This window comes from Carassius auratus, unplaced genomic scaffold (assembly GCF_003368295.1).
Source record: "Carassius auratus strain Wakin unplaced genomic scaffold, ASM336829v1 scaf_tig00214714_1_2670353, whole genome shotgun sequence".
NCBI lineage: Eukaryota > Metazoa > Chordata > Actinopteri > Cypriniformes > Cyprinidae > Carassius > Carassius auratus.
In genome coordinates this window covers 241,057-251,121 of record NW_020527778.1, presented here as the reverse complement: position 1 = coordinate 251,121, position 10,065 = coordinate 241,057, and the positions used below count along the sequence as shown (strand labels likewise).

The 10,065-nt window shown below is 33.0% G+C and overlaps 1 protein-coding gene across 2 annotated transcripts; it reads right to left on the bottom strand.

Moving 5' to 3' along the window:
* Positions 1 to 450: 450 nt before the first annotated feature.
* LOC113092670 (protein FAM234A-like) lies at positions 451 to 7,923 on the bottom strand. 2 transcript variants are annotated; one of them, XM_026258375.1, is made up of 12 exons: positions 7,826 to 7,923; positions 5,980 to 6,249; positions 5,797 to 5,904; positions 5,416 to 5,598; positions 4,114 to 4,259; positions 3,905 to 4,028; positions 3,706 to 3,832; positions 3,488 to 3,628; positions 3,327 to 3,408; positions 2,528 to 2,674; positions 2,341 to 2,434; positions 451 to 2,192 (listed from the first exon to the last, which is right to left on the bottom strand). In XM_026258375.1, exons 2-12 carry the CDS (start codon positions 6,227 to 6,229, stop codon positions 1,963 to 1,965), a joined length of 1,632 nt encoding a protein of 543 aa, XP_026114160.1. In that variant the 5' UTR covers positions 6,230 to 6,249; positions 7,826 to 7,923; the 3' UTR covers positions 451 to 1,962. The 2 variants fall into 2 exon arrangements, with proteins under 2 accessions (XP_026114160.1, XP_026114161.1); XM_026258376.1 differs by lacking the exon at positions 7,826 to 7,923 and adding an exon at positions 7,701 to 7,817.
* Between the last annotated feature and the right edge of the window lie 2,142 nt (positions 7,924 to 10,065).

Below are 10,065 nucleotides of genomic sequence, written 5' to 3'. Positions count from 1 at the left end.
AGTGACAGGAATTGCGCGGTACACGAACGTCACGTGACTCGTTAAAAACATGCACGCTATGTACACATCAGCTTTACTGACGTCACTTAAAAACAAGTAGCAGAAATTAAAAACTTAAATTTCATACGTTTCAATGTGGTAATTTTGTTGTATTGTATTTAATATAAAAATATTATTATATAAAATATTATTATATTAATTAAACTGTATTATAATACCGTTTTTTAAAATTTTCCTAATTTGCTTTTAATGGCATTTAGTGCATATTTTTATAATAGCGTATTGAATAATATAGCATAAAGGGGAAGGGAATAAAACTTCTATGCTGAAAACTTATTAAGTAGGTATGACCTAATACATATTAATGAGATAAGTGTGACGTCTTGAATAAACATGAAATAAGAAGATAAAAAGACATAAACTGCATTAAGGATTCAAAAAGCAATAGCATTGAATGCATTCTACAGTATTTATTACACAGTATAACAATTCAATCATTTAGAGTTTTCTCAAATAAAGACAGAAAATGGCACAAGCTAAATTTCCGACCTGTTCTACAGGTTTCCAAAACCAACTAAACCAGTTAAAAATAATAAACCTCTGGCTATAACTACAGAGCATCAAAGTAAGCTGATTTATTTTAAACATGTTCATCTCCTACACCTGTAACAGAATCCGCAGTGTTTCATTTGGCTTCTTCAGATGCAGAGTCATGTTGTTTTGGTGCAGCTGATCGTCCTGATCTAGAGGATGCACAGAAAACTGAAGATGACACAAAGCTACAGTAAACTAAAGGTACAGTTCTGCTAATTGGTTCGAACATCCACAGCCCCGCTTTAAATGAAACCCACATTTTGTAGATATGATTAAAAGCCACAGTATATTACTCACAACAGTGATTTTAGGTCCCTGTTTAAGGCACTTAATGTACAGCACTAAGTGATAATAGTCCTCCCTGCTATAAAAACATCACAGTGAATGACGTGAAGGTGCATCTTTAACAACAGCAGCATGAAACAGCAGAACACTTACAATCACTTTGTTTTGACTCACCCAAACTCTTCAAGCAATGAATTTAAAGAGACACAGCGTCTCCATCCCAACAAACAAAGCCCTGAGACACTGCGCCGCAAATATACAATATGCATTAGTTTTCTAGGTTTTGTTGCTGTAAAATGCAGTTAAATTTGTAGTATTTTTGGCTTCACTCCCCTACAGCAGAATCCAGTGAAAACCGCACAATGATACAAACACGAATCTCATGAAACTCATGTCCACGTCTATTTCATACCAAAATCCGATGGAAAAAAATAAATAAATTAGATTTTGCAAAAGAAAATTAAAACCATTTTTAGGATTATTAAATTTTTAGATCGTGGCATTACTTTTATGACATTTAAAGGAATAGTTCACCTAAAAAAAAAAAAATTTAATTAGCTGAAAACATACTCCTCTTTAGTCTATCAAAGATATAGATTCAACAAATTTGAAAAAACAAACTCATCTACATCTTGAATATCCTAAGGGTGAGCACATTTTCATCAAATGTTCATTTTTGGGTAAACTACTCATTTATTTATTTATTTTTGTCATGACCCATATTGTTCTCCACGAGATTCACCTTTATATGAAATCCCTGATCATTATAAATATATATATGTAGTCCCTGATAGTCCCTGGCCTTTTGTAAAAATCATCTGAAATGATTTACAGTAGTTTATGATTGTCATGAAATAATGCAGCAAGTGTATAACTTCTAAATGAAGTTGATATGATTTGGTTTGGTTTCCGATAAAGACATTTTAGGTTTTATGACATCGTTCTCAAGCAGCTTTAACTAAATCTAATTAACAGATACATGTGGATGATTTGGATTTCAAATTCTACACACAGCCACTGTTTCTTTTTTGTGGCCTATATGACCTTAGGGTTGAAAATGAGTGTTTGAATATAAACTGTGTTTCAGAGAAGTTTATCGCTGAAGCGCAGCCTGTGGAACTCCTGCTTCACTTCCTCTTCAGAGATGTATTCATCAGCTGACACTCTCAGAGCAATGCTCTCCGACACGTCATCCTTGATCTTGTGCTTGGTCAGAATGACCGTCTCCGTCTCGTCTGGTCCTACATGCCTCCGTCCATCTGGTCCCGTCAGAACGAGGTAACAGGCGTGACGTCCTCGCTCCAACAATATCGCTACACAAATACAGAAAGATGATTCTTTTCTTCTACAAACCTACATATGCCTTAAAGCAGCAGTAGCAAAAACAGTGTGCAATAAAGAGAGAAAATGATCATGATCAACAATTATCAATGCAACAAAACATTTGGGAAAAGGAGATACCCTTAAAAGAGATGATGTTCTGTACAGGATGTCTTTTTTCAAGCAGGAGTTGGGAATTTCGAGGATGCAGCAGGAATGATGAATGCATCTCATTCTGAGTATCGACAAAAACACACACACACACACACACACATCAGTGGTCTATTTCTGCAGGTGTGTGTTTGTGTGAATATGTCGTGGTTCTTACGGTCTGGTTGCCTTGACTCTGTCCCCAGAGCATGAACACCGAGTAAGTGTTCAATGTGAGGACAGACGCGGGACGAGGATTCGGAGTCCAGAACAACAGATTCATCTGCCACAGGACGACTCCAGAGCTTCCACTGAGAACCAAGACCTAAAACACACCACATATATACATTTAATCTAATCTATATCAATAATATATACATGCACTAAACACCTGGGGTCAGTGTTTTTTTTTTTTTTATCACATATTATTGCATAATCAAATTTTTTTTGACATATGATTTTTAAAACATGTTTTAAAAAAAAGTTTAATTTTTTTACAATTAAAATAACCATTTTCTATTTGAATATCATTTCAAATATATTTTATTTCTGTGATGTGCAGCTGTATTTTCAGCATCATTACTCTTCAGAAATCATTCTGATATGCTTCTCAAGAAACATTTCTGATTATCATTACTTTGTGTTGTGCTGCTTCATAGTTTTGTGGAAACATTTTATTTTTTAGGATTCTTTGATGAACACAAAGTTCAAATGAACTGCATTTAATCGAAAAATAAATATTTTAAAAGTTTTTACTGCCACTTTTGATCTATTGAATGCATTCTTGCTGAATAAAAGTATTACTATAAATTATGATTATTTTTAATCTTACTGACCCTATACTTTTGAACGGTATGGTTTATACATATGATTAAAACTTGCAAAAAACAAAAAAAGAAGTGTATACTCATGCAAACACACACACGACTATATATAACACCTCAAATTATCATCAGTAATCCTCAATGCTCACTTACTCTTTTGGTTTTATTGCCGATGTCTTCCTCTATCATGATGTCTGGAATTCCATCTTTGTCGAATTGCCCAAATGTTGGCACACTAGACAAACACACAGGAATAAATCGGTTTAACACGCACAGATACCATCACAGGTTTGGATCAGTCTGTTTAATGGCACCTGAGCAGAGCGCTGGTGTTGGTGCTCCATGCGATCTTCAGTTTGTCTGTGTTCAGCAGAGACACGCTGGACTCCGTCTGGACCAGCAGCGATGGAGAACTACTGCCAGGAACAACCATCACACGCTTCAGAGAATCAAACCTAGAACACACAGAACATCATGAGAATGGAAATCCATGAACGGACGTGGGTAAGGTTTAATCCCCGATGTGTGTTACTGATAGAGGGAGATCAATCCAGTATGTGTGTCCGATTTTTCCTCCCAGCTTTTCTCATCCTTCAGTGCAGACTCCAGTTTGGCCAGAGATGCCAGACGTCGCAGACTGACGGCGTAGAGCCCAGATTCTGTGGAGAGGGAGAAACACTAGAGGTCAGGGACATGAAGAAGAACCTTTTTAGCTGTAATCCTCTACTCACTTGAGAGTAACAGCAGGTATGAAGCACCACTGGCTGTTTTGAACTGCTGGTGACCAAACACCCCGTTCCCATCAACATCCACTGAGCCGATCTGTTCCCCGGACTCCCCTGAGAAAAACACCAGCTGAAAGAGTGCACAGATCATGATGAACACTATCACACAGTCCTCAGCACAGGTGTTATTAAGTGTGTGCGTGTGTGTGTCGTACTGGTATGGATGTGAATGATGGCGCTTCAGGATTATATGAAAGTATGGCAAAGTCCTCTGCTTTATCACCATTCAGATCCGGAAAACTGATGAGTGGGAGATTTCCATTCAGAACAGTGGAACGCGAGCGCTGCCACCTGACCTCACCTGGAGCATCAAAATATGTTCAAATTCACTTTTCTGATTTGGACAAAAAGCACTGTGATAAAACCATATTTATAAAGCGGATAATTCCGCTCCTTGATTCTGATTGGCTGAGCTGAGTTCAAAGCTGTTGTTGATTACATCACAAACAACACACACCTTTGTTTACTTCTGTGTGTTGCTCGGCAACCACTGGAACCTCACCTGTTTCTAAGGAACCACATTGTTTTTTGGTTGAAGGATAAGTTTTCTATTAATATCATTACAGTTTATTTGCTATGTTTCATTCTGTGAAACCTTACTACGTATTTGGAATAACCGTTTTATAAAAGCAATAAGCCTTGTGAAGCCATGATTCACAGTGAATTTATAACAGCTAAGGGGTGTTGTTTGGCACTTTGTATTTTTTATTTATTTTTTTTATTTTTATAAAATAATAGTTTTATTCAGTAAGGATGCATTATTTTGATCAAAAGTGACCGTAAAGACATTTATAATATTACAAAAGATTTCTCTAACACTGAAAAATAAGGTTTCATTTGTTTACAATAGTTAACATGAACTAACAATATACAATACTTGCATTTATGTTAATCTCACCATTTAATAGTTAGCACTGTAAAATAACAAATGTTACCATTACCAAGTAACATCAACGAAGATTAATAAATGCTGTAAAAATAGTTTTGTTATTGTTAATGGATGCATTAACTTAATGTTAACAAATGAGACCCTGTTGCAATGTTACAAATCTTTTTGTTATAAATAAATTCTGCTCTTTTGAACTTTCTGTTCATCAAAGAATCAATTTGTCTTGGTTAACCTCAAAAATATAAAAAATTAAATGTTTTCTCATATTAGAATGATTTCTGAAGACTGGAGTAATGATACTGAAAATTCAGCTTTGCATCACAGAAATAAATTACATTTTCATTCAAACACATTTGCAAAGAAAACACTTATTTTCAATTATTAAAAAATGTTTTTTTTTTCAGTTCCTCCTCTATTTTTAATCAAATAAATGCAGTCTTGATAAGCATTAGACACTTCTTTCAAAAACATTAAAAAACCTTAACAGTAATAATTTGAACAATACTGTTTCAGATACACAGTACTGTTTTCTTAGTGATGTTCTCGTGTGTGTAATTAAATCCTGTACCTGTCTTTTTATCGATAGCTGTGAGATTGTCCGCGTGAGCCACCAGACAGCCTGTTCTTTGAAGTCCAAGCCCCTTTACACCACACTCCAGCCAATCCAATTCGGCATCTAGAGGTCGTTCCCAAAGTGTCTTCCCATCGGTGCCATCAACAGCCGTTAAAACCAGACACGGGATTGATAAATCTGCAAAATAAACATTATTTCAGGCAGCATAACACACAATACAGCAGTAGCCTGAGAACTTATATAAACTTATTTTAAGATGCTTTCGAGGTATTTAAAAAAAAATTATGACTTGCATTTTTTTTTTGAGTAACAGATTTGTCTTTATCTCTAGAAACAAGAGTAAGCGGGTTTGTGCATGTGTGTTTCTGGGCCTACTTTGACTCAGACATGTGTTACGGCTGGCTTCAGCATCCTTGTAGATGAAGAACACATCCAAGGCTTTGTCTTCATTGGCGTCCTCAACAGCCAGGAAATCATACGTGGCTATAGGAGAGAAACACATTCAGCTTCCAGTCTGGAATGCATGAACGCTTCTACTGAGTTTTTCAGGAGGCTCACCTGCATCAGGTAGCGTGTGGTTCCAGGTGGACAGGTACTGCGGCCGTACGGGACAGGGAAGGATGAATGAAAAGGCAAAAACAACCACCAGGCACAGGAAGAGAGAGAGGAGGAATGCAGCTGTGCGCCAGCCCAACAGTTTTGACATGCCAAGCTTCTCTTTGCAGCTTTTCTCCTTAGACACGCCCCCTTCTGCCACTTCCCCCTTCAGAGGCTCCGCCTCTAAACCTCGCTCTGATGCGTCTGCCATCTCAGACCGGCTCCACACCACTGCAAGACACAAGAACAGACATATGAGATGTAAAAGATATTTATATTCTGAGGACAATACAAGAGACTAGCACAGTTAGAAAATCTGTATATTTGGGTGAATGTTGTATGCCAGGGTACTTTTTAATAATTTGACCCTATAAAGCTACTGTATCACATTTGTTAAATACATTTCTTAGGCAGCTAAATCTAAATGATCAACATGATCATACTTTTTTAAAGGCTTTTTAATCTAGCTGTACAAACGGCTATCTCCGGCTCGTTTTGCAGACTGGATGGACTGAAGCTACTAAGGTTTACTTGATTATCCAAACATAATTTTTCAAATATAATCATCATGCTTTTGAGGAACGTGTAGTTCATCTCTGAGTTATTTATTCATTTGAATGTGTTTTAAAATGTAATTTATTTCTGTGATGTGCAGCTGTATTTTCAGCATCATTCCTCCAGTCTTTATTGTCACATGATCTTCAGAAGTCATGATAATACACTGATTTATTATCAATTCAATAATTTATCATCAGTTTTGCTGCTTAATATTTTTTTGGAACCTATGACACTTTCACAGGATTCTTTGGTGGATAAAATTTTAAAAAGAACAGTGTTTATTCAAAACAAAAAACTTTTGTAACAATATATAAACCTACCGATTAAAAGTTTGCTATCTGTCTTTTTTCCCCTTCTTTTTTGTTGTTGATAAAAAAAAAATAATGCTTTTATTCAGTAAGAATGTTAAATTGATAAAAAGTGATGAAGATTTACATTGCTAAAAATTATATTTTAAATAAATGCTGTATTCATCAAATAATTCCTATATATATATATATATATATATATTCAGCAGCACAACTGTTTCCATTATTGATAATAAATCATCACATTAGAATGATTTCTGAAGATCATGTGACACTGAAGACTGGAGTAATGATGCTGAAAGTACAAATGCACATCACAGAAATAAATTTGATTTTAAAATATATTAAAATAGAAAACCATTATTTTAAATTGCAATACTATTTCACCATTACACTGTATATTTGCTCAAATAAATGCAGTTTTGATGAACTGAAGAGGCTTCTTTAAAACACATCTAAGTAACGTTAATCCCAAATGTTGGAACAGCAGTGTGATCATCATCTCTCAAGGAAACAACGGAATTAATAATTAATCATTAACTCAACTAATCCTGCTGCTTTCCCTCCAGATAGAAGCTGCTGTCAAACGCGCTTTAGATTGCACAGAAACAGTCTAAAACAACACCATCTAATGCATCTGACAAATATAAACAAGTGGTATATGTATATAATGATTTTATATACATAATGATACATCTTACTAAATAACAATAACTCTTTAGCTACTGTAAATACAACTTATGTCCGTAACAACAGAAACAGTGTTCAAGATCGTTTTGTTTTGATATGTTTATCTTAAATAGAAGTTAAAATAACCTCAGTTAGTGGATCTCTTCAACTTTTAATTAGCATGCGTCACTTGTTGACCAAACAGAAACCTAATAAATGAACTAAACGGCGATGGTTTTGGTAAAACATACTACTGTATGATCAAAACAAACCTGGTGAAAGACAGATCCTCCTGCGCTGCTGGGTGCGTGGGCGACACTTCCGCGTATGGCAGCACAACTGGGCCAAAACTAAAAAAAATAATAAAAAAAAGATGATTGATGTCGTGTGAAATTACCTACTGCACTGGGAAATTATTGAGAAAGCTCGTTGAGGAAGAGTTTTACTAATTTTACACATTACGCAAAAATTTAATTACTTATTTTGGTCTCAGGTTGTCGTCTAAAAATGTTTTTGAAAAATAAAAACTATTAAAATACATTTGAAAAATTAAATACTTAAAAGATCAGTTTAAAGTATTTGTTGTAACTGCTAAATTAAATATTATTGATGTTACTTTATATTTGTATGTTATTGGTTTTGTTATTCATTTAATTACAAGACTATTGTTATTATTTAAACCATTTATAAAACATAAATTGCTATATATATATATATATATATATATATATATATATATATATATATATATATATATATATATATATATATATATATATATACAGTACAGACCAAGAGTTTGGAAACATTACTATTTTTATGTTTTTGAAAGAAGTTTCTTCTGCTCATCAAGCCTGCATTTATTTGATCAAAAATACAGAAAAAACACTAATATTGTGAAATATTATTACAAATTACAACTTAAAATAATAGTTTATAATTTTTATAATTTTATAAAGTTTATAATTTTATAATTAATAATTTATTCCTGTGATGCAAAGCTGAATTTTCAGCATCATTACTCCAGCCTTCAGTGTCACATGTAACATCAGTCGATCACATGATCATTTAGAAATCATTCTAATATTCTGATTTATTATGAGTGTTGGAAACAGTTCTGCTGTCTAATATATTTGATGAATAAAAGGTTAAAAAGAACTGCATTTATTAAAAAAAAAAATCTAATAATATATATTCTAATAATTTTTTTATATTATCATTTTTTATCAATTTAACACATCATTGCTGAATAAAAGTATTGATTTTATTTAAAAAGAAGAAAGGAACAAAATAACTGACCCCAAATTACTTACCAGTAGTGTATATTGTTATCACAAAATATTTATATTTTAAAAACATAGCTTCCTTTTTGTATTTTTTTATTTTTTATTCATCAAAGTATCCTAAAAAGTATCAAATGTTCTGAAAAAATATTAAGCAGCAGAACTGTTTCCAACTTTGATAATGAATCATCATATTAGAATGATTTCTAAAGGATCATGTGATAATGATCCTAAAAATTCAGCTTTGCATCACAGAAATAAATGATCATTTAATATATATATCTATCTATATATATATATATATATATATATATATATACCCAGGGTTCAGGATCTACATAAAGATATTGAAAAGTTTACCAGTTTAATAAAAATGTACGCGCATTTTGCTTTATTGAAAATCTTATAGATACAATATAATGTTCCATTTCTTTATTTTAAAATATAAAAACTGTTTTTTACATGAAAATTTACATTTGTGAAAATTGAATTTTGCAATTAAAAGTATTATATTATAGAAACCTGACTGCACTTATCTTTTTATTCCTTCACAAGACCCAATAGTAAATCTTTCCATAACAATGCAAATTGGTCATCAATATTCTTGGCAATAAAGTCACATACAGTTTGCCAAAATGGTCTCTCAAAAGGGCAGCAGAATTATCAAATTATATGATAATGTTTAGTAAATATAATTTAAACTTGGATAAATGCAAATTGTTTGTCGTAAAAATAAAAGAAAACAACAACAATAAAAAATCTTGGAAAAATGTTGTGGGGTTTTAAACCGGAATATGACTTTTTGTTAAACGAAACAGGGCATTATATATACATGTCCTCTGTTGAGGACACCGGGACAAAATTTATGTTATTTAGGCATTTTGAGGAAACACAACAAGAAATTATATATCAATATTCATATGAAATGTGAATTTTTCTGATGCCAAGTTATTGCTTCCATTATTACAATTTTTTTTCATTATGATTTGCCCCAAGAACAAATTAATATGCAAAGTACAGGTAGATGTAATGTATAGATACATTGTATTGAATGGGAATACTAATTTATGAATACTTTACCCATATTCTGCATAAAGTAAAATAGTATTTCATAACATAGTTGAGAATCGTCTTTGCACAAAGTTTTGCTAAAAATTGCCTGAAACCTAAAACGTTGTTTTTGCCAATACTGCGATTCTTTTTTTATCTCTATTTATGTTATAGACTAT